At 38.2% G+C, this 26127-nt stretch overlaps 1 protein-coding gene across 16 annotated transcripts in view; it reads right to left on the bottom strand.

Annotated features, from left to right (window-relative positions):
• Positions 1–26127, bottom strand: part of TRPM6 (transient receptor potential cation channel subfamily M member 6) — a 125210-nt gene that overhangs the window by 44849 nt on the left and 54234 nt on the right. For 10 of the 16 annotated variants that reach the window (XM_036433782.2, XM_036433787.2, XM_036433789.2 and 7 more), the window contains exons 12-23: positions 22358–22492; positions 20589–20642; positions 17859–17996; positions 15113–15247; positions 12451–12728; positions 11144–11372; positions 9153–9305; positions 7496–7642; positions 6547–6675; positions 3597–3848; positions 2725–2899; positions 2399–2513 (exon numbers count right to left, since the gene is read on the bottom strand). In XM_036433782.2, coding sequence (XP_036289675.1) covers positions 2399–2513; positions 2725–2899; positions 3597–3848; positions 6547–6675; positions 7496–7642; positions 9153–9305; positions 11144–11372; positions 12451–12728; positions 15113–15247; positions 17859–17996; positions 20589–20642; positions 22358–22492 — 1940 coding nt within the window. Of the gene's footprint in view, positions 1–2398; positions 2514–2724; positions 2900–3596; positions 3849–6546; positions 6676–7495; positions 7643–8551; positions 8696–9152; positions 9306–11143; positions 11373–12400; positions 12729–15112; positions 15248–17858; positions 17997–20588; positions 20643–22357; positions 22493–26127 lie in introns of those variants that run through there. The other 6 variants (XM_036433784.2, XM_045580108.1, XR_006741288.1 and 3 more) reach the window with 6 other exon arrangements.

The raw sequence follows: 26127 nt of genomic DNA, 5'->3' as shown, positions 1-26127 counted from the left end.
ATTGCTTACTGGTAGGTCACCTTGGATTTTCCCTTTAATTAAATAAATTTTAATATGCAAGCAGTACAATAAATATATTGATATTACAAAACCTTCAATGAATGTTGTAGTGGGTAGTAGTTATTCAATTATTCTAGATAATATATCATCTTTAACTGCTTGGCTTTAAGTCTATAATGTGAGGAGGCTGTAGCACAACAGAATGTCCATCTTAACATTGCACTGAGGCTAATGTAAAATTGAGTCTCTTGGGAGAAAGATGGCAGAGAAGTACTTGTGGGGCAGCCAAATTTAGGTGTGTCTGTTTTTTTAAAATATATATATATTTTTTAAAAAGTATTATATATATATATATATAATAATAAAGAAAAGGAGAAAGCCAGCTTAGGATATGAGGATGGGGACATTTCATAAAGTTGAGTCCATAAAGTAAATGAAGAAAACAGATGACTGGGTTTTAATAGTTCTCCAAGTGTGGTCCCTGAACCAGAAGCAGTGGTGTGACCTAAAAACTTGACAGAAATGTAATTCTGGGCCCCATTCCAGAAATATGGAGTTGGGGGCTCTAGTGTGAGCATCACAGCAACTTGCAGCTCAGCAAGCCCTTCTTCAGGTGACTCTCTGGCATGATCAAGTCTGAGAACCACCAGATGACATGCTATTGCCATTCCAGGTTTGACTATGGTCTGCCCGGCAGCAGGTAAAGATAGCCACAGTGTATTTCAGATTCTTGGTAATTAATTATAGGTACAAAGAATGTGGGAAGGGCCCCTAGACAAGTGTCAGATCTTGGCTTTCTCAGCACACTTGGTCCTCAATTGTGTCCATCTCTAAAGTGAGAAAATTGGTTCATGTGAGGACTCTCAATCTCTCTTGACACCTGATATTTTTGAGAAATAAAAATCTTATGCCCTTCTCTTAATATTACTTGATATATAAAAATATAGCAATAATTACTAAACACCAATAAATTTTAAAGTTCATAAAATGCTGAAGCTAAATGTGATAATAGCTATCATATAATCTTGTAAAAAGCAGGAAGGTATGTCCTCCCCATTACTGCAAGTCATTTTTTCTCATTTATATTGCCTCCCTCTAGCCTTTATCTTCTCTACTTTCTTTACTTAGATTCCATACACTGATTTCCCTTTTCTTATATTTTCAGTACTTGGGATAAATTCATAAGCAAACAAAAACACCAGCTTGTCCTTGAGGAGCTTTATGTTTATCTGAGAAGACAGACAGACATACAAATACAATATATAAATTACAAAATATATTTGTATTTCTATAATAATAAAAGCATAATGTGCTAATTAGACCAAACAGCTGAATGACCTCATTCTGGACATCCTTCTCTACAAAGCTGTGGTGGTGGTGGCCAAAGCAGAGGCGGATAGGGGCAATCAGGCAAGCAAGCAGGCAAGCAGTTAGGGGCTATCAGGCAGGCAGGCAGCACAGTGGTTAGGGCATCAGGCAGGCAGGAAGAATGGTTAGAGGTGATCAGACAGGCATGCAGAGTGGTTAGGGGCAATCAGGCAGGCAGGCAGAGGCGATTAGAGGTGAACAGGCAGGCAGGTGAGCAGTTAGGGGTGATCAGGAGGCAGTAGGCATTCCTGACAGGTTACAGTTGGAAGTACTAGAGGCATTGAGAATGAATCCAAGGTTTCTGGTCTGGGCAACTGAAATGATGGAAGTCTGACAGAAACCTGTGGTCTTCCTCATACATTTGGGAGACTACAAGTAAAATAGGTACATGTTGGGAAAGAGGGGAGATCAAGAATTTGAACATTAAAATTTTTAGAAATCTATCATATACTTGCCTGGCCATGAAAGGGGCAGTTAGACCTACAGAATTGAAGTTCAAGGTGGGGGAAGCAGGGGGGAGGGGGAAATGGGGCTAGAGATATAAATGAGGATTTGTCAGCATATGCAGGAAACTGATGAAGATCACCAAACAAAGTGTAAACAGAAGACAAGCAAGGCCTGCCCCCAGGGGCCTTCTAATGTTAAAAGGTTAAGGAAAAGATGACCCAGAAACAGAGACAAAAGTGATAGAAGAAAACAGAATGAGACACATTGGGAGCCAAGAGAAAAAGGACATCCAGTCCTCCTTAGCCATCTGTCAACCTCACCAACTGTGATTCTTCCCTGATTCTAATTATTACTTCACTGCAATGCATAATTCCTTTCACCCCACTTTTATCTACTTCCATTTATTGTTTTTCTCTTCTCATGCTCTAATGCCTTCCTAAAAGTAGTTTCATGTCCATATTTTAAAATATGGGACACACAAAAACCAAAGGTTAACACACTCAAAATACATGTGAATCTTCCCAAAATGCCTGTTCCCATTTTTATTTTAACAAAATAACCATATTTAATTAAAATAACCTACTTGAAGAAAGCAATTAACAGGTTCACCATGATGATATATTGCACAAAGAGGTAGACAGCTTGGAGAAACGGAGTAAGAAAAGAACCAGGAGGGCAGGATGAATTGCTTGAACAAACTACAAAAAAAAAAAAAAAAAAAAAAAATTAAAAGGCAGTAAAATGAATCACAGTCCCATGATTCCAAGTACATATTTAGCACATTAACTTAGCAGAATACCATATTTTTCTTATATATTTTAAGATTCAGGTGATTACTTTCCAGATTTTTACTTTACTCTGAGCATCTACAGAAGTTTGATTCCGCTGCCGAGGAACTCTCCCACGCACCATCTATTTCTGATGCGTAGACTTCTCCGTACATCATCCAGTAAGGCTCAAACACAATGTCCCGTGCCAGGCTCCAAGACGGGGGCTCCTTGGGCGAAAGGATGGCCTTGCGTGCCACTCCGAAGCTCAGCAGGACGATGGCCATTATGATCACAATGTAGAACATGTTTGCTGTCTGCAAAATAATGCCACACAACAGGAATGTTACCACAGATTTGAAATGTAAAACAAACAAAACACTAACAACCATCATAATTATACCTGCCAATGCTAGGACCGACTAGTCATTGACCAAAATGCCCTAGTCCATGCGCAGCTGCCTTTCCTTTGGCTAAACCACTTTGTTTTTCCTGCACAGGTATGTGTTTCATGTCAATGTGGTCTATGGAGTAGTGTAAATTTGCTAGTGGTAGAGAATCATGCTTCTTTTCTTAAGGAGTAATGAAATGTGAACAACTTGTGATTAGCTAATATCCAACTTTTCACCAATTGGGCCAGAAGTTAGAAAAAGAAAAAGAAAAAATAGAGACACTCAAATTAGTTAAAATATGTTTTTTATTCCCACAATTCTCCAAGGATATTTGTTAAATACAGGTGTGGACAAAAGTAGGTTTATAGGAGTTCATATAGAAAATAATACAATTAACAAACAATAATACGAGAATAAATTCTGTGTACTATGTACTCATAACTGTAAATCCACTTTTGCCCCAGCCTGTATGAGTTTGTGGTTATAAGAAAGCAGTGGTGAAATGATCTTCTTTTCTGTGCCTCCCTAAGTAATTTCAAAACTTAAACTATTGAATGTGAGCCATGAAAGCAGGCAAAGGCATTGAAAAGTGCACCAGAACACAGAAGCAGGCGGAACTCACCATTTTTGCCATCATGGTCACATACGGACCTGCATGTTGGTTCACAGCAAAGAAGTCCAGGAGTCGTGAGAACCAGAATATGATGTCAATGCAGTAGATGAGCCTTCCCGCTGTGTGCAGAGGAGGGTCCCCCCACCGCAGGCCGAAACCAACCAAAAACAGGCCAGTAGCCACAGTTTCCATGAGGTTCCAGTACTCACTAATCCATACCTTTACCTTCTGAGTGAACTTTTCAGGTTCTGAACTACAGACCTAAAAGGAGAACGAACGGACGGGGGAAACTTAGTGCATGGTATAATTCAAGCCTCTCAACAATACCATCTTCTTTAATGTATCGGGTCTAGTAATACTTAATGTCGTTTTTAAACATTCGTTTAAAATCTTGCTTGGCGTTACTTGTATTGACATAACCTTCAAACACGTGGTATCTACAGAACGTGTGAAGTGCAATTAAGAAGTTTTGCTTGAAAAAGTTTGTGTTTGGTTTGGTTTTTGTTGCAAAACTAGGGCTAAGAAGATGGCGGATGAAGAGCATATTCGGCACTGCATGCTTTACGAGTTCCAATTAGGAAGAAAAGCAAGTGAGGCTGCAAAAAACATCTGTAGTGCTCTTGGTCAAGATGCAGTTAGCGCCAGAAAATGCCAGCGTTGGTTTGAGAAATTTCGCGAGGGAAATTTTTCGTTAGATGACAAGAGTGGTCGAGGCCATGTGTCCAATTTTGATCAAGAAGCTCTTCAAGCTCTTTTGGTGCAAAATCCTCAAATTACCCAACAAGAGCTTGCGACAACTTTAAATTGTTCACAAAAACAATTTCCAATCAATTGCGTGCACTTGGCAAAGTCCAAAAGTTTGGAAAATGGGTTCCTCATGAGTTGACCGATAACAACCGTAATCAAAGAGTCACAATTTGCAGTTCGCTCCTCTCTCGTCAAAACCATTTGCCGTTTTTAGAGCAAATTGTTACCGGAGATGAACAATGGGTGCTGTATGTTAATTTGAAAAGGCGGCCTCAATGGTTGGACAAAAATGAGGCTCCACAGCCCACGCCAAAACCTGACTTGCATGCGAAAAAAGTGATGTTGTGTGTTTGGTGGAATTTTAAAGGAATTCTTCATTATGAACTTTTACCATCTACCCAAGCCATTACAAGTGCAGTGTATAGTGCCCAATTGGAAAGGTTAGCTCAAGCTTTAAGAGAAAAAGAACCCGCGCTGATTAATCAGAAGGGCGTAATTCTTCACCACGATAACTCATGACCGCATACTGCAAGAATCACTGCTGAAAAACTGCGCCAGTTGGAATGGGAAGTTCTCCCTCAACCTGCATATTCTCCTGATATTGCCCCTTCCGATTACCATTTGTTTCGTTCTTTGCAAAACTTTCTTCTTGGAAAAAAATTTAATAATGAAGAATGCCTCAAAAATGCATTGACCGAATTTTTTGCATCAAAATCACAAGAATTTTACAACAGAGGGATTAAAACGCTTCCTGAGCGTTGGGCACAAGTAGTAGAAAACAACTATATTGTTGATTAAATTTTGTTGTATTGTTTAAATAAATTCGATTTAAAAAAGTATTAGAAAACGACATTAATTATTACTAGACCTAATATTAACTGCTTCATTTAGACAGTGATTTAATCCTTGACCAAGAAACAGATCACAAGGGGATTTTTGGAGACTTTATGTTAGCCTTGGGTAATGACTTAAACAATTCTATAAATATATTTGAATGTCACTGTTAGAGTTAGCCAGCTATTTGGAACCTCAAACAGAAAGTTTTTTGTTTCTTGTTTTTTGTGGGGTTTTTTTGTTTTGTTTTGTTTGTTGTTGTGTGTTTTTTTTAAAAAAAGGTAGTGTTTCTAGCTTTTATTAATCCTAAACTAACACAGGGAAACACCTAGACATTTTAGAACTTAACACTGCAATGGATCTGCAATTCCATTTCATGAGGTATAGTCGAGTGCAAAGAAGACTGGTTTGAAACCAAGGAATTCTGTAATCTGGTCCTACTCCTGCTCTCTAGTGAGTTTGCTGAAAAATTACTCAGAATGTGATATTAGAACTCACCATTATAAGAAATTACCCTGCAACAGAAGAGCAGACAAATTTAAAAGTAAAATAGAAAACATTTTCTCGGAAGCATAAAAATGGTAGAACTTAGATAACGTTTTTCTCCTGAATTGTTTTCTATAACCTATAAGCCCAATAGTAACTAAAAGGCAATATAAGTATAATTACTCAGAATATATTTTCTTAGTATATAAGGTTGGTCACATTAGCTCTAGGAGAAAATCAATGTATGCAAATGCATAGGCATAGAAGTACATACACACCGATATCTAAAACAGCCTGAGTCATAGCTCTATGTGATTGCAGTTATAACTGAATGGGAATATTCTTTCTTTTTTTAAGTGACTCATTGCAAACTAAAAACAAAAAAATTACCTTGTTTTGTTTCTTGGACTACTTACCCCAGAAGGGTTTTCAGCTTCAATTTTCAAAGGTATTTAGCAAAATCTTTCAAAAACCATAAAGTAATTCTTTAACTATTGTTCAACTTTGACCATTTGCGTGCCACTCAGAAATGAACTGATAATAAGCAAGTAATGCTAGGCTATGAACAATCAATCTTAAAAAAAAAATGCATTTTCAGGAAATCAAAAAGTTGGAGGGTCTAATAAAAATTAGATAACATCTCTCTAGGGCTGATAAACACATTAGGATATCCTTGAAAACAACTATTTTCAAAGAACAGCAACCAAAAGAAAGTGCTAGGACAAAGGTTTGCGATCAGAGATTTTTCCCTAAATACCCTCCCTGCAGCACACAAACCAGAATCAGCACTGTCTGTCTGCCCCTCATCCCTGACCTGTCCTTGTTCATCACCAGAGCCCATAATACCTCTTGCAGAGGGATGCAGAAGACAAGGGGAGAGGGGACAGCTCACCTCCCTGACTTTCTCGATGGCGTTGGTGAAGATGTAAATGATAACGAGCCACTCCTGCACACTGGGCTGAGGCTGCATCTCCACCAACACGGTGTAAGTGAACAGCATGAGGAACGCCAGGTACACCATCTGTGAGGGGGACACACGTGCCCTGGATGTGAGTCACAGTCATAATAGAGGAGGCCGAGCAGACATGGACTAAGCTGGGCAGATACACACGTGACCTTCCATGAGGTAACGTGAAAATACAGTAAACACTCACATACTTATGTACTAGTGATAACAGCTTTGTAATCTTTTCCAACATTTTACCTTCTTAATATGTATTCCCAGAAGTAAAAGAGCTGAGCACACACATTTAACACTGACACATGTTACCAAATTGCCCACCAGAAAATTGCCATGATCACCAACAATGAGATGGGGCAGCCCTTTATATAGCTTCAGAGACAAAACACAATGCTAATTAACAACACTTATATTAAAAATCCCAGATAAGCAGAAAGAAAAATGGCTATATGTGGGCTTTATCTTATTTTTAACTTGCATCCCTGTTTCTCATATCTTTTTTAGCTCCACTTAAGTCTTGTCAGTCTTCTAAGTTTAATTCTACATAAAAGAACAGTTGAAACCCCTTCTGCTGTTAATCTTATTGTGCCACAAGCTTGACATGCTCAGTCCCAGCCTGCTAATGGGATGCACTCAGCACTCGAGAAAGAAGAACGTGCTGGTTCCGTCACTCCCAAACTGGGAGAGCTCTGTGCTAACTTTCACTCACCTCCCTCCAATCTTCTTTTCTACTCTTTGGTACTTTCCCCCTCTCTCTTTGCCCCCCCCCCCCATTTTTTTTCACTACAATTCTAGATTTTATCACAACTTGACAAATCAGGCATATCACCAATGTTATCATTAGCAATTAACCGCCATAAATTGTTACGACAAAACCAACCGTATAACACCAAAACTTGACCATTGGAGCGCTGTAGAACTCATAGACCTTCCTGGTCAAGGGAAGGGCCTGGGGACCACTCCTAACAACAAAGTGATGGTTTTCATCTAGCTTCTCATCAGGGCCCCTCTCCATATCACAGTCTTTCTGTAAAACAAACAAATAATTTATTGTCAGATGCTTATCTAAACTATGGGCATGCCCAAGAATCCAAAAAATATCATTAACATATGTAATAGACATATCGGAAATTAATTGGGCACCCACCTGCCAAATTACAATTTTAATCTTCAAAGGAAAGAAAAGTACGTATATTATAATAGATAAATCTTTGACCAGGTAAGGAACACAGGGTATTCCTGAAATGCAATCTGAGCCTCTAATAATCAAACCTACTCAAACTACTCAGGATCTTTTTTTCCCCTTAGAATAAGGTAAAGACCAGGATATTTTTCTAACATTTTATTCTACTCAAATACTTTCCCCCTCTCTCTCTCTCTCTCTCTCTCTCTCTCTCTCTCTCTCTCTCTCTCTCTCTCTCCCTCCCTCCCTCCCTCCCTCCCTCCCTCTCTCTCTCCCTCTCTCTCTCTCTCCCTCTCTCTCTTTCTCTCTCTCTCTTTCTCTCTCTCACCTCCTCATCTTCTCTCCCTCCTCTTCTTCTCTCTCAAACAGGAATCTGATACCAGCAAATACACAAAATAAATTTATAACTACAAAAATAAGATCCACTATAATTTGTGCCTACTTTCTACTAGTAGTATATTATATTCCCACCTAATGATGCTCTGATAAAAATATATTATTATTCAATTTTAAAATACTTTTGTGATGCAGCAATATGTCTAAGACTAAGCTCATCTTTCCTCTTCAAAACCTGCTCTAGATCCCTATAAAGATGGTCTTGTTTTAACCATTAACACCTCAGGAATATTGGCTATCTCCCTCTTGCCCAGATCCCATTTTCAGGCCCTATTTGACCCTTCGTTTTAAAATCTGTCTTTTCTTCTCCATGCCCATTGCTACTAACCCTAGATAAAAACCCTTATTACTTCTCACCTGGATGGTCACACTATCTTGTTCTCTCTCTGCATCCAGGAGTCTTCTTGCTGCATCATCCTATACACTGGAGGCAGAATAATTTTCCTAATAGATCACCTTGCCACTCTGGTCATATATGTTCACCATATGGCTCATCATTACCTATAGAATAAAAACCATATTCCCTCATAGAATATGCAAGTCTCCACGATCTAGCCTCACTCTTTCACAGTCACCCCTGCAAATATTCCCTCCTTGTTCCATGTCCATCATAACCTGAACTCTAGCCACACCATACAACTTACGATGCTTGACATAGACCTTACATTTCCTGCCTCTGGATCCCTACTTGTAGTCTCTCCCTCCACAGAAATGCTGTTTTGCCTCTCCCTATCCTCAAGTCACAGTTCAAACACTACCTCAATCATGAGGCAGTCTGCAGAAATGGGATAGTTTGCTTAATTATATATGGGAGTTAATTCAATTTATCATACATACTGTACTTGGCCATTCTGTAATGTGATTGTGAAATCAATGTTAAATAAGTAACCTTTGTGCATGTGTGCACTGTGTGCAGTCAATGCCATGAAAACCCAGTTCACTAAGACAATGCACTAACCATACAAGCATTCTCCTTGGTACTGCTGGGGTTCTGGTCACCATTATACCACGTAAACTGGAAATCCTGGGACTGGGGAACATGGGACATCTCCGCTTTGCTTTTAAATTCCAGTGTCAAAATGGTGGGTGGTAAAAGAATACTTATGATGATCTTTAAAAGAAAACAAAGCAAAATATGTAGTAGGGGTTTACAAAGGCACAGTATTATTAAAATAACAAAATTAAGACTCCAGTGTATATAATAGGTCAGACCCATGACCAATTCAATTGATATCCTGATTCTATTCATACTTTTTCACTCAACAATTCCAATTCTAGAAGCATCTCCTCAGAAATATTCACAAATGCATACATGGATAGGGATGTTCGTGGCAGGGTTATTTGTGATAGGAAAAAACTGGTGTCAACATAAATGCACACCTATAGAGAAATAGCTGGTGTGGGGCAACCTAACAGTGAAACACCACATAACCATTACAAAGACAAAGGCAATTTTGAGTATGATGAAAAGGTATTCAAGTTATATTTTAAAAAGCAGGTTAGAGAACAATGTAGCATTCCATTTTTGTAAAAAAAAAAAAAAAAATATATATATATATATATATATATATGCATATACATATATTCATTAAAATGTTTTAAAATACATATATAATAATCCCCTTTATCCACAGTTTCACTTTCTTTCAGTTACCCACAGCTAACCATGGTTGAAAATATTAAATGAAAAATCCAAAAATAAACAATTTATAAGTTTTAAATTGTACACAATTCTGAGTAGTGTGATGAAACCTCAAAATATCCCACTTTGTCCCACTAGGGACATGGATCATTCCTTTATCCACATAGCAGAATCTATGTGGAATAATTTATGATTGACTTTTATCTTATTTCTACAATCTCATTAGTGGAATTAAAATGTGCAAGCTCTTTTACATATTTTATATCTTATATCTGTTATTTCTTTGTGTTTTCTATAGTATATCCATCAAAAATATATTTTTAAGAACAGACATTCTATTTGGGACAGACCATATTTTTAAGATCTGTAGGAAGGATAAAATTAAAATATAAAATATAGTCTTATAGGATTCTTCATGCTCATGCTTTATCCCTTTTTTTGTTTCATAAGCACATGCATTTCTTTTTTTAAAAGTATATATTTTTATTGATTTCAGAGAAGAAGGGAGAGGGAAAGAGAGATAGAAATATCAATGAGAATCATTCATCTACTGCTTCCTTCATGCCCCCTAGTGGGGATCAAGCCCAAAACCAAGCATGACCAAGAATCAAACCATGACCTCCTGGTTCATAGATGGACATTGAACCACTGAGCCATAGCACATGGGCAGCACATGCACTTCTTCAGCTTAACCATAACATAAAGCTGTAGGCTAAGATTTAATGTCAAAGTTAAATGTTTTTAGTAGTTAAGTCATTACTCTTGATTATTCAAGATGAGAGATGAGGCCAAACTAATGGAACAGAAGAATTTGGAGATAGTTAGTGGTGTGAACAAGTGTATTTGAAGGCAACTTTATAAAACAGCCATTTATTCCCTGAAAGATCATACTGAGCAGAATAACAGAAATTACTCATTTTATTTAGTTTATTATCAGTTACAATTCTTAAGCTGAGCAAAATTTCACTTTAAAAAATCTCATTTATTTCTGTTGAAAGTATCAGCAACAGCAAAGTTTGCTACTAATGTAATTTTGCATATGTTTGCATATATTTTTAAAGTCTTCTAGCCAGCTTCATAAGTATGCCTTTGTGATGGGATAGAGCTGGTACGATTATCCCACTTTTTAGAAGAAACTGTGGTCATAGGAGACAAAGTAGTTGTCAGGTCTCAGCTCATCTTCAAGAATGAATGCTATTAACTGGTTTTCTGAAGATATTCTTCTGGAACAAGGGGAAAAAATGAACCCAAGAGTACAGACCGTCAGACGAAACTAATCCTAAACTCTATAAAGCAAGTGAAGGTACCTTTAGCCAAGAGATCTTCCTCATTTTCAGGCGCCCCATCCACATGTCTGTCAGCAGCATTTGGGTACAAGTATGCGAAACAAAGGGCCGTAGCCCTCCGGACACGGCCAGTTTCAAACAAGTAGAATTGCTCCAGTTCTTGAGTTCATAGGTCAGCAGCTTCATGGCCATTCTCTCATTCTGCTTGAATGCCTTTTCCAGCACGTCCAAGGCAAGCTGGCCAAACTGCCTGTAAGGACAGTGGTGAGTGACCAAAACAAATGCAAGTGAGAAGCCCGGAAACATTCGAAAAGATAAGATCCGATACTCAGAAAAGACCAACACGGAAGAGCAGACAGAAATTTAATGATCTCAGTTTGCAGAAGCAATTATAAAGGGATTGCTGCTCAGGAAATGGACTGTTGTCCCTTTCCTGAAGGAACAGAACTAGAGGGCTTACTTCCATGTGGCAGAGAATCTGTCCACACCAGGAGTATCTGAACTATGCCTAGAAGAAACCACTTCACACCACAAAGCAGGCAACATGGAGCTTGGTGAGGGCTCCCTTATAAGACCTACAAAAGAATTTTTTACAGAAAATACTGTTCAAAACTGGCTAGCAATTAGGAAAACTATAAAACGACTTTTTTAAAAAAGATTTTTAAAAATATATAGATGATGTGAAGAAGAAATAAGATCTAGTGACAATTTTTTCTGGAATTTTCTGGAAGGTTGTTTTCTCTGAAAAGTAGACGCTGTTATTCTCTGGAACTTTTTAAATCAAAATTATAAATGTCTTTCTAATAACTTCAGCTTCCACCTTTCTTCACTACTATGATGCTTTCATAATAAAAAAGAAAATTAAAACACATTTCTAACTTTTCTATCTTCTAATATCACACTCTGGTTCTTTAATATGTAATACACTTATTTGTTGTTCTGCCTGAGAGATACTTAAAGTAAACCACAAGTTTGAATTTAACTTAGATTCCAAGAGTTTGAGAGTTGAGAGGGACTTTCTAAATCATTAACTGGACATTTTGCAATGAGGAAACTAAAGTCCCACAATCTACTCAACTGACTTGCCCGATTAGTAGTCAGCTGCACTAGAATTAGAACCCAAGGCTCCTGACTTAAAGTTCCATCTCTCTTCCCTTTATTCCACAAAGCTCCTCAAAATACCTAAAAACCTTACTTATAGGATAGTGCACGAAATACCAGGGCGACAGGTCCACTCATCTCACAAGTTCTAAGGCGAGGGAGATAAAAGCGTCTAACCGTGCTAAGAACTGTCGATGTTTAGTATATAGTGAAGAGAGAACTCCTACTTTGAGTAATTTTCCATCTCTTCCGAGGCATCATCCACCATGTTGCTCTCCTTCGCCTCACGGGCCATGGCTCGGTAGAGTATATAAGCAATCACCGCCTTGACCATGGCCTCCTCTCCGTGCTGCCAAAAGAACATGGCCATCTTCTGCCTTTTCATCAGCACAGCCCAAACCAGCAGGTCGTTGTAAGGGTAGATAAAGCCAGTAGACTCAGGGTCATCAGATAAGTTTTGTTCTTTTGACTTCTTCCTTGATTTATGAAGGACTATAGGCTTTTCCTGTTGGGAAATAAAATAGGAAAGGCTTCCAAATACTCGGGTACATGATGTTCTACCTAATAAAACAAGTCAGGTATCCTAGAGATGGAAATAATAATAATAATAGAACTATAGACCCCACATATAAGTGAAATCGCATCATATTCTAAAGAACAATATAAACAAACAACAGAAACAGGCTCAGAGATACAGAAAGCAGAAAGATGGTTGCCAGAGAGGATGGAGGGCTGGGGGACTGGGTAAAAAAGGTAAAGGGATTAAGAGGTGCAAATTGGTAGATACAAAACACTCACGAGGATGAAAAATACAGCATAGGGAATATAGTCAATAATACTGTGATGTGTGGGCCAGGTGGGCACTGGACATATCAAGAAGAAACGCTTTGTAACGTGGTTGTCTGACCACTATGCTGCACACCTGAAGCTAATACAAAGTAATATTGAATGCAAATTGTAATTTAATTAATTAATTAATTGTCAAGAGCAGTTTAAAAAAAAAATAGAACTTTATAAACCAGAAACCAAAATTTTGGCCTCTAAAGTAATCTATTGGTTGTTGTATCTATCTAATAATAGTTCCAGGGTCCCTAAGCTGAGATACCCTAAGTTCATTTAGTATAACTTAAAACACTACACCTTTGGAACAGAGTCATTGAATATGTGATGACTTTTTTTTTTTAATATATTTTATTAATTTTTACAGAGAGGAAGAAAGAGGGATAGAGAGTTAGAAACATCGATGAGAGAGAATCATTGATCAGCTGCCTCTTGCACACCCTCTATTTGCAATGTGCCCGCAACCAAGATACATGCCCTTGACCGGAGTCGAACCTGGGACCTTTCAGTCTGCAGGCCGATGCTCTATCCACTGAGCTAAACCAGTTTCGGCTGTGATGACTTTTAATTTCCCAAGGAAATGGGTTGAAATAACAAGCTGGATAAGTGGCAACTATTAAAAAAACAAAACACCACTCTAGCTTGAACCGGTTTGGCTTAGTGGAATGAGCGTCAGCCTGCGGACTGAAGAGTCCCAGGTTCAATTCCGGTCAAGGGCATGTACCTTGGTTGCAGGCACATCCCCAGAAGGGGGTGTGCAGGAGGCAGCTGATTAATGTTTCTCTATTATTGATGTTTCTAACTCTCTATCCCTTTCCCTTCCTCTCTGTAAAAAAATCAATAAAATATATTTTCTTTAAAAAAAACCCTCTAACCACACCTTACAAATGATTCCTATCCCCATAGAAAAATGTCACTAGTGTTGCCAACATGCACGCAAATAGACTGGTTTTAGGTTTTCTTTCTTTATTCTGATTATATTCCTGTAGTGAGGGGAATGGGTAATGATGAAATATTATTCTCCACCTGGTATACCCATCCTTTATAGCTCATCTCAAACGCTGCTCTCTAACCTGCCATGTTCATCTGTAACACTGCCTATGTGTCTCAATAGCAATGTCCATCATACTGCACTATGGATATTACTTTGGGGAGGGTGGAGGACCATTTCTCAATTATCATTATATTTTCCCTAACCCACTTGCAATCCAGATTCAATCAAGCACCCAACTTAGTTCCAGGAAACTAATAAGATTCAATAATTCTTTTTTTTTTTAATTTGGGGGGGAGGGGGGTAATAGCAAAAATTATAACAAACTTTCTCTATTTCTATAAATAAAGTTTGTATTTGTTGATGATAATTAAGGGTAATTTTATTTTTAAAGATTTTCATTCTAGGAGCTGTGGACAGCAAATCTCTTTCAGCCAATATAAGGAACCATTTATATGGAAACTCTTGAGCAACGCATTCATCCCCAGAGGCAAGTGGGACTGAGGTTGAATAGCAAGAGGGAGAATAATAAAAAAAAAGAGGGAGGGGGATTACTACGTTGTGTACATGTGCGTGGGCGCACACGTTATCATTTTCATACTGTAACATTAAGCTAAAATTAATTTTAAGAAAGCCCCAAAGGAGGAAAATTAAGATGCAAAAGAATAATCAAAGAGAGAAGTACAGGAGAAGGAAGTAGTCATCTCCAATTAGCCACAGGGAAAGGGTATGAGGGTTTAGTGTTGGGTTAACAATTACATTTTTCCTACCATCCCATGGACTGCCTTCCTGAGTCACCATCTGGACCAGGTGGCAGTAGGAACAAGGAAGACAGGCTGATGTGCCAAGCCTGGGTATTACTTCGTTCCCAGGGCTCTGTCTTAGGCCTTTGCTCATTGTTACAAGGCAGCTCTGTTATGCTTTCATTTGCGCCATCTGTTTATGGTACTTGTAAATGGTCCTCTATTTGAATCTCCCTTTCTCTAATTTCAAATGAAGAAATGGTCTCAGTATGCAAGAACACTTTTCTTTTCAAGCCTAAAAATAAGTAGCAGTACCTTGAGTTTGTAAGGCTGGGCGGTTCTGATGAACTGGGAATGCAGCGTGCTTTCTGCAGATTCCTTCCTCTTTCCTGAGGAGCATCTCCGGGGAGCAGAGGGCTGGGAAAGGCTCTGAGCGAAGCTGGTCACTCTCTGGCATATAGTATTTTATTTTCAAAATAAAACAGAAATGCAAAAAGAAGATTATAATGATGACAATTAATACTGTATTTCTAGACAGTAATGAAAAACAAATATAATATTGTGTCCTACCAAATATCCATGGCATTCTCTCATCTGTGATTAATAAGTAATCATTAATCACATTAATGACTCACTGACCCCGAAAAGAGCCTCCCATGATCTCCTTCCTATTAAAGGCGCTGCTATTTCCTAACTAACACTTTGGAAAATGTGCTCTTTTGTTCCCTATTCTGGATCTGCATTCCTCCTCAGTGTGGAAATCCCATTAGAAATCAATGGATGTTCCATCCCTGGAACACGCTCAGAACAGGCAATAAAGATACACAGTTCTGATAAGGAAAAGTCCCCACTCACAAACAGCTGCAAGGTTAAGGTTAAGTTAGAAAGTTACGGAATTTCTCCACGTGTTATATAAGATTGCCACTGGAATTCCAGTGGTTAGGCACAACAACGTAACTCACTGCATGAAGCTTTAATCCATGAGGAAGAAAAACAAAGAGAAGCACTGGTAAAGGGACAAATAGAAAATTTATTATATAAGCTGAAGACTTTGAACTATTTTATTTTAGTTTCTGTTTTATGGATATAAATTAGACATAAAAGTGATGGGGTGAAGACTTTTTAAAAGTAATACTGAACTTATTATTATTGTGATAGACAATTATTTAGTATCATCAGTGATAATCATGAGAATTATTAACAGTTACTTGATAACCTCTATGAAAAAAAAACACCTAAAATACATTCTTTTCAGATATTACTTTATTTAGTCCTTTAGATAAATTTACAAAAGGAATATTGTTATTCCCCTTTTATAGATAAGGAAACTGGCACACAGAGAAGTTAAGTTTCTTGCTCAAGATTACCCAGCTATTAAAGAGCAAAACAAAGATTTAATTCCAGATCTGACTCCAAATCATATATTTGTAACTCCAGGATCTAATTTATGAGGCAACACAATAAACTCAGTACTTCTTCACTAGAAAATAATCAGAGAAATGGGTCATTTCTAGAAAGGGCACTAGGTCATGTGCCTAACCTGTTTTCCCCTCCTTACCCTCTCCCCTCCCCCCCCCCCCCCCCCCCCCGCAACCCCAGTCCGGGACTGCACTGAGGCCACAGTCAGTCCTGATACTGGCCACTGGTAGCCACACAACAAACTATATTTTGTTTAAATGAAGAAGCTAACACCTCAAGTGTATCCCTATGCTTTTGAAATTTCAATAAAGAACACTTTCTTGCCGAAACCAGTGGATAGAGCGTTGGTCTGTGGACTGAAAGGTCCCAGGTTCGATTCCGATCAAGGGCATGTACATTGGTTGCGGGCACATCCCCAGTAGGAGGTGTGCAGGAGGCAGCTGGTCGATGTTTCTCTCTCATCGACGTTTCTAGCTCTCTAACCCTCTTCCTTCCTCTCTGTGGAAAATCAATAAAATATATATTTTTTAAAATAATAAAATAAATAAAGAACACTTTCTCTTGTGCACACTGGGATTCTTTTGATTTTGTTATTTCATTTCCTAAAGCCAAGTTGGGCTTTCATGTCATATGAATAAAGGTCAAAAGAAACCTTGGGCAGCTTGATATTCACGTGATCTTAGTCCCAACTCACCCTTCCAGTCTCATCCTTCACCACCTCCTGGCACTTCCCCAATGACAAAGGTCTCCTTATCCCTACAAAAACATCCCTGACGTCCACAGCCTTTCACTGTCTCTGTTCTTCTCAAAAATGCCCTTTTCCTAACATTTCAATTATCCTCTAATAAAAATTAAGTCTCTTCAGTTTACTGCTCTGTAAAGGCAGTTTTAAGAAACAAGCAATGTTTTCTCTGTTAGCCAGTCTGATTTCACATTCCTAGACTTTTAAAACTATGATGAAAAATACAATAAGTATTTTTAGTACATTCTGCATGCATCTTTCAGTATAATCCCCACATTGGTCCCAAGTTTGTCACCTCCAGACTATGGACTACTATGACTTTATAAATCAAATTCTATTAAGTTTTAGACTTCCAGATTTTCAAAAGAAACAGAAAGAAAGGAAAGAACTGGTCATCCCTCCCCCTAATTCTTTTCATCCCATTACTTCTATGTCAGTAGAGCACATATTATAACCTGTGCTGTATCATGGCCAGTTATCCATAAATCTTTTCCCTCTATGAGTTTCTAAACTCCTAATAGTATGTCCATCCCAGGCCAACATGCCAGCATAGGACCTCACATACAGCAAATACTCAAAAAATGTTGATAGCCTAAACCGGTTTGGCTCAGTGGTAGAGTGTCGGTCTGCGGACTGAAAGGTCCCAGGTTCGATTCCGGTCAAGGGCATGTATTGTACATTGGTTGCGGGCACATCCCCGGTAGGGGGTGTGCAAGAGGCAGCTGGTTGATGTTTCTAGCTCTCTATCTCTCTCCCTTCTTCTCTGTAAAAAATCAATAAAATATATTTTTTTAAAATGTTGATGCACAGAATGCCCATTTTAGGAGCTTTTCCCATCTGAACATCCCAAGCCACTTTCATGAGCTATCCTTAATTTTAGGGTCTTTTCAGTTGTGTTACCTTATGTTTTCTGTAGAGATTGTAGAGGGCTCTGAAATTTTTTCTTGTGTAGCTGCTGCGATACGCTCCACCAATAAGGTACTCTATTACCAATCCAATGTCAATCAGTGTTATTCTGTAGCCTGAAAGAAGGGCATGCTGAAACAAAAACATGTAATCAGTTATAACTTTCTGTTTTCTTTCTCTACTTTTTCGTGCCATTAGAGCATAACCAAACCAACTGCAAAGAGATAGAGCCATACTTTTCAATCATTCATCTTTATAAACTCATTAATTAATATGACCAGCTCCTGATACAAACTCCTTGGTGAGATGGGAAAGGAAACTTAGATTTAATATGGTTTTAGTTTTGTAGACAGCGAATGTCTGCTTATATGTTTGGTAGACAGTGAATGTCTGCTTGTATGTGCTCCTTCACTCTCTTTTTCTCTCTCTCTTGCACGCACATACTTTAGAATAAAATACATTTAAGTATAGTATTAAAAATTGTTCTTAACTGGAAATAACATAATGACTACAACATAAGTAATATCACTGGAAGATATATTGAATGTATGTGATCAAAAATTAACAATAGGTTAAATCTTCAGCCTCTCTCTTTATGAAAATGGCTATACCACTTTGCATTGTGTTGGCAACATCATACGCAAAACAAGAATATGGAAGGAAGTAGACCACATAGAAATAAGAAACATGAAATGACAGAAACAAATGAGACGTCCAAATATGAGGCTGTGCCAAGACAAATGTTATGGTTGGTAGGAGAACCTAGCTACAGATTTCTAAGTACCTGGATCTTAGTCTAAATGAAACTTATTTCAGCCCTAAAAGCCCACCGTACTACCTCTTCAAAAATGTTATTTCTAAAGTGTAATTCACAGGACATTTTTAAAGGTACACAGCGCACTGAACAAGCTCTCTGTGAACAACATTCATGAGGCATTGACCAAGAAATAAGGTGATGATATGTGTGTGTGTGTGTGTGTGTGTGTGTGTGTGAATGATTTAATTTCCCTTTTTCACATTCATAATTTATGTTTTTCAAGAAACGAGAAAAATTATGCTCTTATTTGCTTCTAGGTTAAAGCCTATTTAACCTGTTCCACTCTTTTTTCTTTAGTTTACTGTGACAGAATCCGAGTTTAAGTAAATAATCCAAGGAAAGGCATTTTGATCTATCACAAATCAATGCAAACTACATTTACATTGGCACAGACTCCTTTGGTTACTACTAATTTGACAGCTAAATGTCTTCTTCTGTATGCTTCCTTCTGGCTCTCAAACCGCGTTGATATAGCCAGAAAGCTTACACTCTCTCCATCAAGGTGTTAGATCTCAGAAAAATGTGGAAAGAACTTTTCAAACTCATCAAGGATATTAATCATGGTGACAAATAAAAGGCACTCCCGGTGTTCTGAACATGTGAATAAAAGTTCCTAGTAATTTAAACAGAAGTAGTTAAGGTGTAAACATCTATTAAAGTTGAGAAGTTTTGGTAAGTAATGGGGCAGACTATTTTAAATCTGACTTCACTCAAAGTTCAATAAAAATACAATCAGCAGCACTAACTGGTTTGGCTCAGTGGATAGAGTGTCGACCTACAGACTGAAGGGTCCTAGGTTTGATTCCAGTCAAGGGTATATACCTTGGTTTTGGGCACATCCCCAAAAGGGAGAGTGCAGGAGACAGCTGATCAGTGTTTCTAACTCTCTATCCCTTCCCCTTATTCTCTGTAAAAAAAAAAAAAAAAAAAAAAAAAAAAAATCAATAAAATATATATTTTAAAAAATACAATCAGCAAGTTATGAGGAAGGGGTTCATCCTAGACCCCTAGAACAATGCCTAGACTAAAAAAAAGAACTGAGGGCCTCCAAGCTAACAACCAAGGTATTATTTTTTTATATATATTTTATTGATTTTTTACAGAGAGGAGGAGAGAGGGATAGAGAGCTAGAAACATCGATGAGAGAGAAACATCGACCAGCTGCCTCTTGCACACCCCCCACCAGGGATGTGCCCGCAACCAATGTACATGCCCTTGACTGGAATCGAACCTGGGACCTTTCAGTCCACAGACCGACGCTCTACCACTGAGCCAAACCGGTTTCAGCCAGTCAAGGTATTATTAATAGTCAAACAATAATAACAAAAACAATAGAAATCACATGTCCAGGAAGTGTATTTTTAACAGATATTATTATCATTATTGGCAATACTGCTGTACCACACAGTTCCGATTAGAAGTTTTTGTGTCTCTGATTGATATTTTATGAGAAAATAATTATTCGCTTATGATCTTACTTGGTGGATCAAATCTTTTAAAACACAGAGTAAATTTATAAAAGTGTGCTTTGGTGATGAAATTGTTCAGTCACTAGCAAAGAGGGGAGAGATAGGTGATTCACTAGAACTGTGGTTGGCAAACTGCAGCTCATGAGACACATGCGGCTCTTTGGCTCCTTGAGTGTGATTCTTCCACAAAATACCATGGCCTGGGTGAGTCTATTTTGAAGAAGTGGCATTAGGAGAAGTTTAAGTTTTAAAAATTTGCCTCTCAAAAGAAATTTCAATCGTTATACTGTTGATATTTGGCTCTATTGACTAATGAGTTTGCCGACCACTGCACTAGAGGATCCAAATCTACATTTTACAGAGCAAAATATGGTGAAACCTCCATCAAAACCTAAGGCAATGCTTAAAGAAATGGGCACAATTTCGTAATTAGGTTACCTGTTTTACATCTCGGACAAGATGATGCAACAGCATGTTAGTAGGTCCTTGTTTCTGTAATAAAGAACAAAAGGAAGAATTTTAATTGCCTTTTAATGACCAGGGGGTGGGGAAATCTTACTTCAGAATGCATAAATACTCCAGAATACTGACAATTTTCTTTAACATCTTTAGAAATGCAGTTTAAGCCACATTAATTCTAAGGAAGATGTTTCTTAAGAGAAAATGTAATTAGATTGAAATACTTTTCAAAACAAGATGTTTGTGTATAGGTAAGTAGTAAGGACTTACTTTATGTGACAAGAGACTAATTTGTAACTACCCTTTAATATATATAAACCACACAATCACAAATCCCATCACATAATTCCTTTCCACCAACAAATATTTATTGAACACTTACTATGTTCAAATAAGCTTCTAAGAGAGTCAATGAAGAATATAAGTACTTTCTTTGCAGAGTTTTTACAGTCAAATAGAAAAGAATAAGTACTGCCCTAGCCAGTTTGCTCAGTGGCTAGAGCGTCGGCCTACTGACTGAAGGTCCGGGGTTCAATTTCGGTCAAGGGCACAGGCCCAAGTTGCAGACTCAATACCCAGCAGGGTACGTTCAGGAGGCAACCGATCAATATTCTCTCTCTCTCCCTTCCTCTCTGAAATCAATAAAAATGTTGTTGTTTTTTAAAAAGAAAAGAATGAGCCGAGACCGGTTTGGCTCAGTGGATGGAGCGTCGGCTTGGGGACTGAGGGGACCTGGGTTCGATTCCGGTCAAGGGCATATACCTTGGTTGCGGGCATATCCCCAGTGTGGGGTGTGCAGGAGGCAGCTGATCGATGACTCTCATCGATGTTTCTAGCCTTCTATCTCTCTCCCTTCCTTTCTGTACAAAATCAATAAAATATATTTTAAAAAAATAAAAAATAAAAATAAATAAAAATAAAAATAAAAAAATAAAAAGAAAAGAATGAGTACTTACACAGAAAAATAACCAAAAATATGAATATGTGTGTGCTCAAGAATTGAAAATAATTTGTTCTATAGGAACAGGTCAAAAAGACAGGACTTGAATAGGGCTTTTTAAAGAAAGGCTAAGATCCAAAGGACAAGGAAGGACATTTCATGAAGGGTGCATGACTCAAGCAATTGGTATTTTTACAATGAGTAAGCCAGTTTAGTTACAATAAGGGGTGCAGAGAAAAGTTACAGGGACAGAATTTTAATAGTGGCCTTTCGGTGCTTTGAGTGATTCAATTAAACTAATTTATTCTTATTCACATCTGTGGCATTAATTATGGTCTTACTACAATATTTTCTTGAGTTATATTACATCTCTATTCTGTGTAGTTAATGTTGGGAAATACAAAAATATCCCTAGGATCAAATGGAATTGGTAAGACTAGTTCTTTGGTTGAAAAGTCTGTCTCTCGCCGAAGCCGGTTTGGCCCAGTGGTGGAGCGTTGGTCTGCGAACTGAAAGGTCCCAGGTTCGATTCCGGTCAAGGGCATGTACATTGGTTGCGGGCACATCCCTGGTGGGGGGTGTGCCGGAGGCAGCTGGTCGATGTTTCTCTCTCGTTGACGTTTCTAGCTCTCTATCTCTCTCCCTTCCTCTCTGTAAAAAATCAATAAAATATATTTTTAAAAAAAAGAAAAGTCTGTCTCTCTATAAGCTATATTTACACATGAACATTCAAGAAGACTTGAACATTCAAGCTAAATCTTAAGGTAAATTTTAAAGGACGAGATTGATGAAATGTTCCAATACTCACTGTATTATAGAGCTCTTCCAGTCGAGGGATGGTAAGAAAGCGATGGAGGTTCACTCCGTATTCTATTAAGAGCTTCACAAAATCCACCCGATCCATCACTAAAGCATCTAACATTGCTTGTTCCAGTGAGCCAGCCTTCAGAGGGTAGAAATAAATAAAAGATATACAGACAATTAAGACAGTAGAAATAACTAAAAGATTACATGTACCTGAGCTCAAAACTATACCAATAGAGTAAATACAATCTTATTTCAGCACCCGAATAAAGAAATACTGTAATGAAAGTGAACCTGAAGACATACAGGACATCTTGAATAAATTTGCTCTTGGGTCAGAAAACTAACTATTATAAATATAATACCTCAATACTTCCCAAATAAAAGTATAGGTTTAATGCAATTCTAATAAAAATCCACTTTGTGGGATTTTTTTAATACTTTTTTTTTTTGTAACTTGACACGTTTCCATTTAAACTACACCTGGCTTTAGGGTATAAATGATACCCAAAAGTATAAATGGCAATTTAAACACATCCTACCTAGAACTTCATTAAAACTAGAGTAAAGGAATTTTTTTTTAAAGAAATGAATCCACTAATACAAGCAAGTCGAGAGTGCAACATTCTGAAAGTTGAGACGCAAGTGGTCATTGACTTAGCAGTCTCCAAAAAGCCAGAAAGTGGAAGTCCCCAGAAATTGAAAGTGAAAAAAGTCCACAACCAAACAAGCCTATGCCACAGAATTCTGGCAGCACTAGGATGAAACAAGCGCAACGATGCTGAATTTCTCATGTGGGACCTTCCCAGTCCTCTTCCTCCACTTGACTTCCATAACACTAGCAACAAGGCTCTACCTTGAAGGCAGGGGATTGAGGATTCTTTTCTGTTATTATGACTAATACAAGAGAAAAGATATGAATGTGCTGACTCCTCAGGTCCACCAACAAATGGCAGCCAGATCACCCTGATGTGAAGCTTAAAACTAAAGGCTTAGAATTTCTCGCGAGCTTTCTGTCTTCCTCTCTTAAGTAAAAAGTCCAGAATAAGCAGACCACAAAACATTAACTCAGAGGAGTCAGGCAATGAGGAAGAAGAAAACTTCTAAAGAACCATCATTAATACCATCAGAAATAAAAGAAGATATTTGTGTTCAGGGTGCCATTAAAAAAAAAAAAAAAAAAAGACAAGGAACAATTTAATCTTAGAAGTTAATGGCTTGCTACCAGAAACAAACAAAAAAAAAAAGCTACCTGCAAGGCATGAACATTAAAGCTGAATAGACCTACCAAAGAAAATGCACATTAGATAAGAGAAATAAGATAAGATTAGAGAAGCCAGGGCCCAACATTTAATTAATAGGAATTCCAGAAAGAGAACAGAGAAAACAGGTAAGGAAATTCCCCAGAATAGAAACACATGACTGCCAAATTGAAAGCACGTGGTCAGCATAATGGACCTAAAGACTCAAAATAACACATATATTTGTGAAATCTTAGAACACTGGAAAAATTGAAGATTTTTTTTTTTTTATACTTCCAGAGGAGGGAAAAATGGTCACAAAGAATCAGAAAACAAAGATTTTTACTTCTCAACAGCAATGCTGAGTATTAGAAGCTACACATTCAAAATTCCCTAGGAGAGTTACTTCCAATCTAGAATTAAAATATATTAAAACATGTCAGTCCTCAAAATCTTCTATACCCCCTTTCTCAGGGAGTTACTGAGTTTAGTGAATGATGCATATCACCAAAATAAAGGAGTAAATTAAGAAAGAGGAAGATAATACAGAAAACAGGTGCTTGACAAAGAGGGATTCCCAAGACAAGAAAGGATGACAGTCAGGCACCAGGAACTGTGAACAATGAGTCCAGACAGCAGCAGTGAGGATCACAGGCAGAAGTGTTGAGCTGTCTCTAAAACTGATGAATCAGAAGACCCACTGTAGTAGGCAGTTAGGTATGAGCAGAGCAAGGACAGTGGACCAAGTATGGAAGGTCACCAAAGAGGAAAGTCCCAGGTGCCTAGCAACAGACTGTTGTAGGGTAAGATCTCATCCCCCCCATAACCTTTTCTCCCCTTTCCATTTCACTGGTTTTATAGGGTTTGGGCCCTCCCCCGATCTTTCTTCTCCTTGCATGTTGCTAGTCAGGTGGTCCATCTCCTTAGAAGAGGAACAAGGGGGCCAGAGCATAGCCTAAGATGACCACCGTTCAAGCTCCTGCATGACCACTCCCTTAAGCATTAAGACCTCAGGACAGCCCTGGCCGGGTGGCTCAGTTGGCTGGAGCATCATCTCATATACCAAGAGGTTTTGGGTTCGATACCATTCACAGCACATACCTAGGTTGTGGTTTCAATCCCTGGTTGGGCATATATGAGAGGCAACTGATCAATGTTTCTCTCTCACATCAATATTTCTCTCTCCCCATCCCCTTCCTCTCTCTCCAAAAAAAAGTCAATAAGAACATATTGTGTGAGGATTTAAAAAAAAAAAAAAAAAAAAAAAAAAAAAGACCTCAGAACAATGAAGTTCTGACCTGCATCAAATAATCTTAGGAACAAATTCTTAGGTTTACTGACCACAGAGACCGAATTTCGGTCAAACCAGAGATAATGTCTAAGCTTCAGTTGCATTTCAGCTCCAGGCCCAGAAAAGCAGCAAGACCAGGTGGAGTAATAACATGGCTTATCTCAGGACCTGTTGTGATGACTAATGACTCCATTCCCTGGTGCTGACCAATCAGTGGAAACCACAATCCCTGAAGGGACATACCAGGAAAACTGATGAATATTCTATTGAGATCCTCCTCTGGGAACTCCCCTAAAATGCCCACCCTTCAAAGTCCTTAGAACAGAGAACCCAGCTCAGCTCTCTCTTGAGCATGCCTATGCCTTTTCCACCCCCTTATTTCCCCAGCACACTCAAATCATTTCCCCCCTCTACTTCCCCCAGGTACATATATCCTTGCTTTTCTCCTAAGCTCCAAAGGCCCTTCTTTTGTCGCTGTAGTTTGTTTCCTGAGCCCATTTCATCTACAACTCCCTCCTACCTCTGTGACTTCTAAACTTAAAGTTTGAGTCTTGACTGAATTTTTTCTTAGACAGAACTCAAGTACCAAGGTTGCTGAACCAACCAGTCTAACACCTGGTGCCATTTCACCAACATTATTATTTAGAAACTAGAGACGAAATGCACGAAATTCATGCAAGAGTAGGCCTTCCTTCCCCCGGATGCCGGCACCGGCTTCCCTCCTCTGGCCACCAGCAGGCACCCGGGACATGGGATGGCTTGCCCCGGGCTGTAGGCACCCAGGACCCAGCTGCTTTCCCTCTGGCCCCGACTTCATGGGAAAGGACATCTGGAATGACATTCGGAAAATGCCTGGTCTAATTAGCATACTACCCTTTTATTATTATAGATATATAGGTTTATAAGAATCAGAACAGTAAAAAAAAAAAAAAAAAAAAAAAAAAAAAAAAAAAAAAAAAAAGTCAAAAGTACTTGGCTCTTGGGATTAGCAGGGGAAAGAACTTCTGTGTGTTTTTCAGCAGACTTTTGGTACCATTTGATGTTTTAAATAATATGTATGATTAGTTTGACCCCAAAATAATCTGCCTGTCATATGGTAACAACTGTACTTTTTAAAAAATGAAATGTTAATAGTAATTTTGATTACCACAATAGGTAATTTTTCTTCTATTTACTATTCTCTGTTTTCATTAATGTCTACTATGAGCAATTATTATAATTTAATGCAAAAATATATAAAAT

This window comes from Pipistrellus kuhlii, unplaced genomic scaffold (assembly GCF_014108245.1).
Source record: "Pipistrellus kuhlii isolate mPipKuh1 unplaced genomic scaffold, mPipKuh1.p scaffold_m20_p_12, whole genome shotgun sequence".
Lineage (NCBI taxonomy): Eukaryota > Metazoa > Chordata > Mammalia > Chiroptera > Vespertilionidae > Pipistrellus > Pipistrellus kuhlii.
This window is presented reverse-complemented; position numbering and strand designations above follow the sequence as displayed.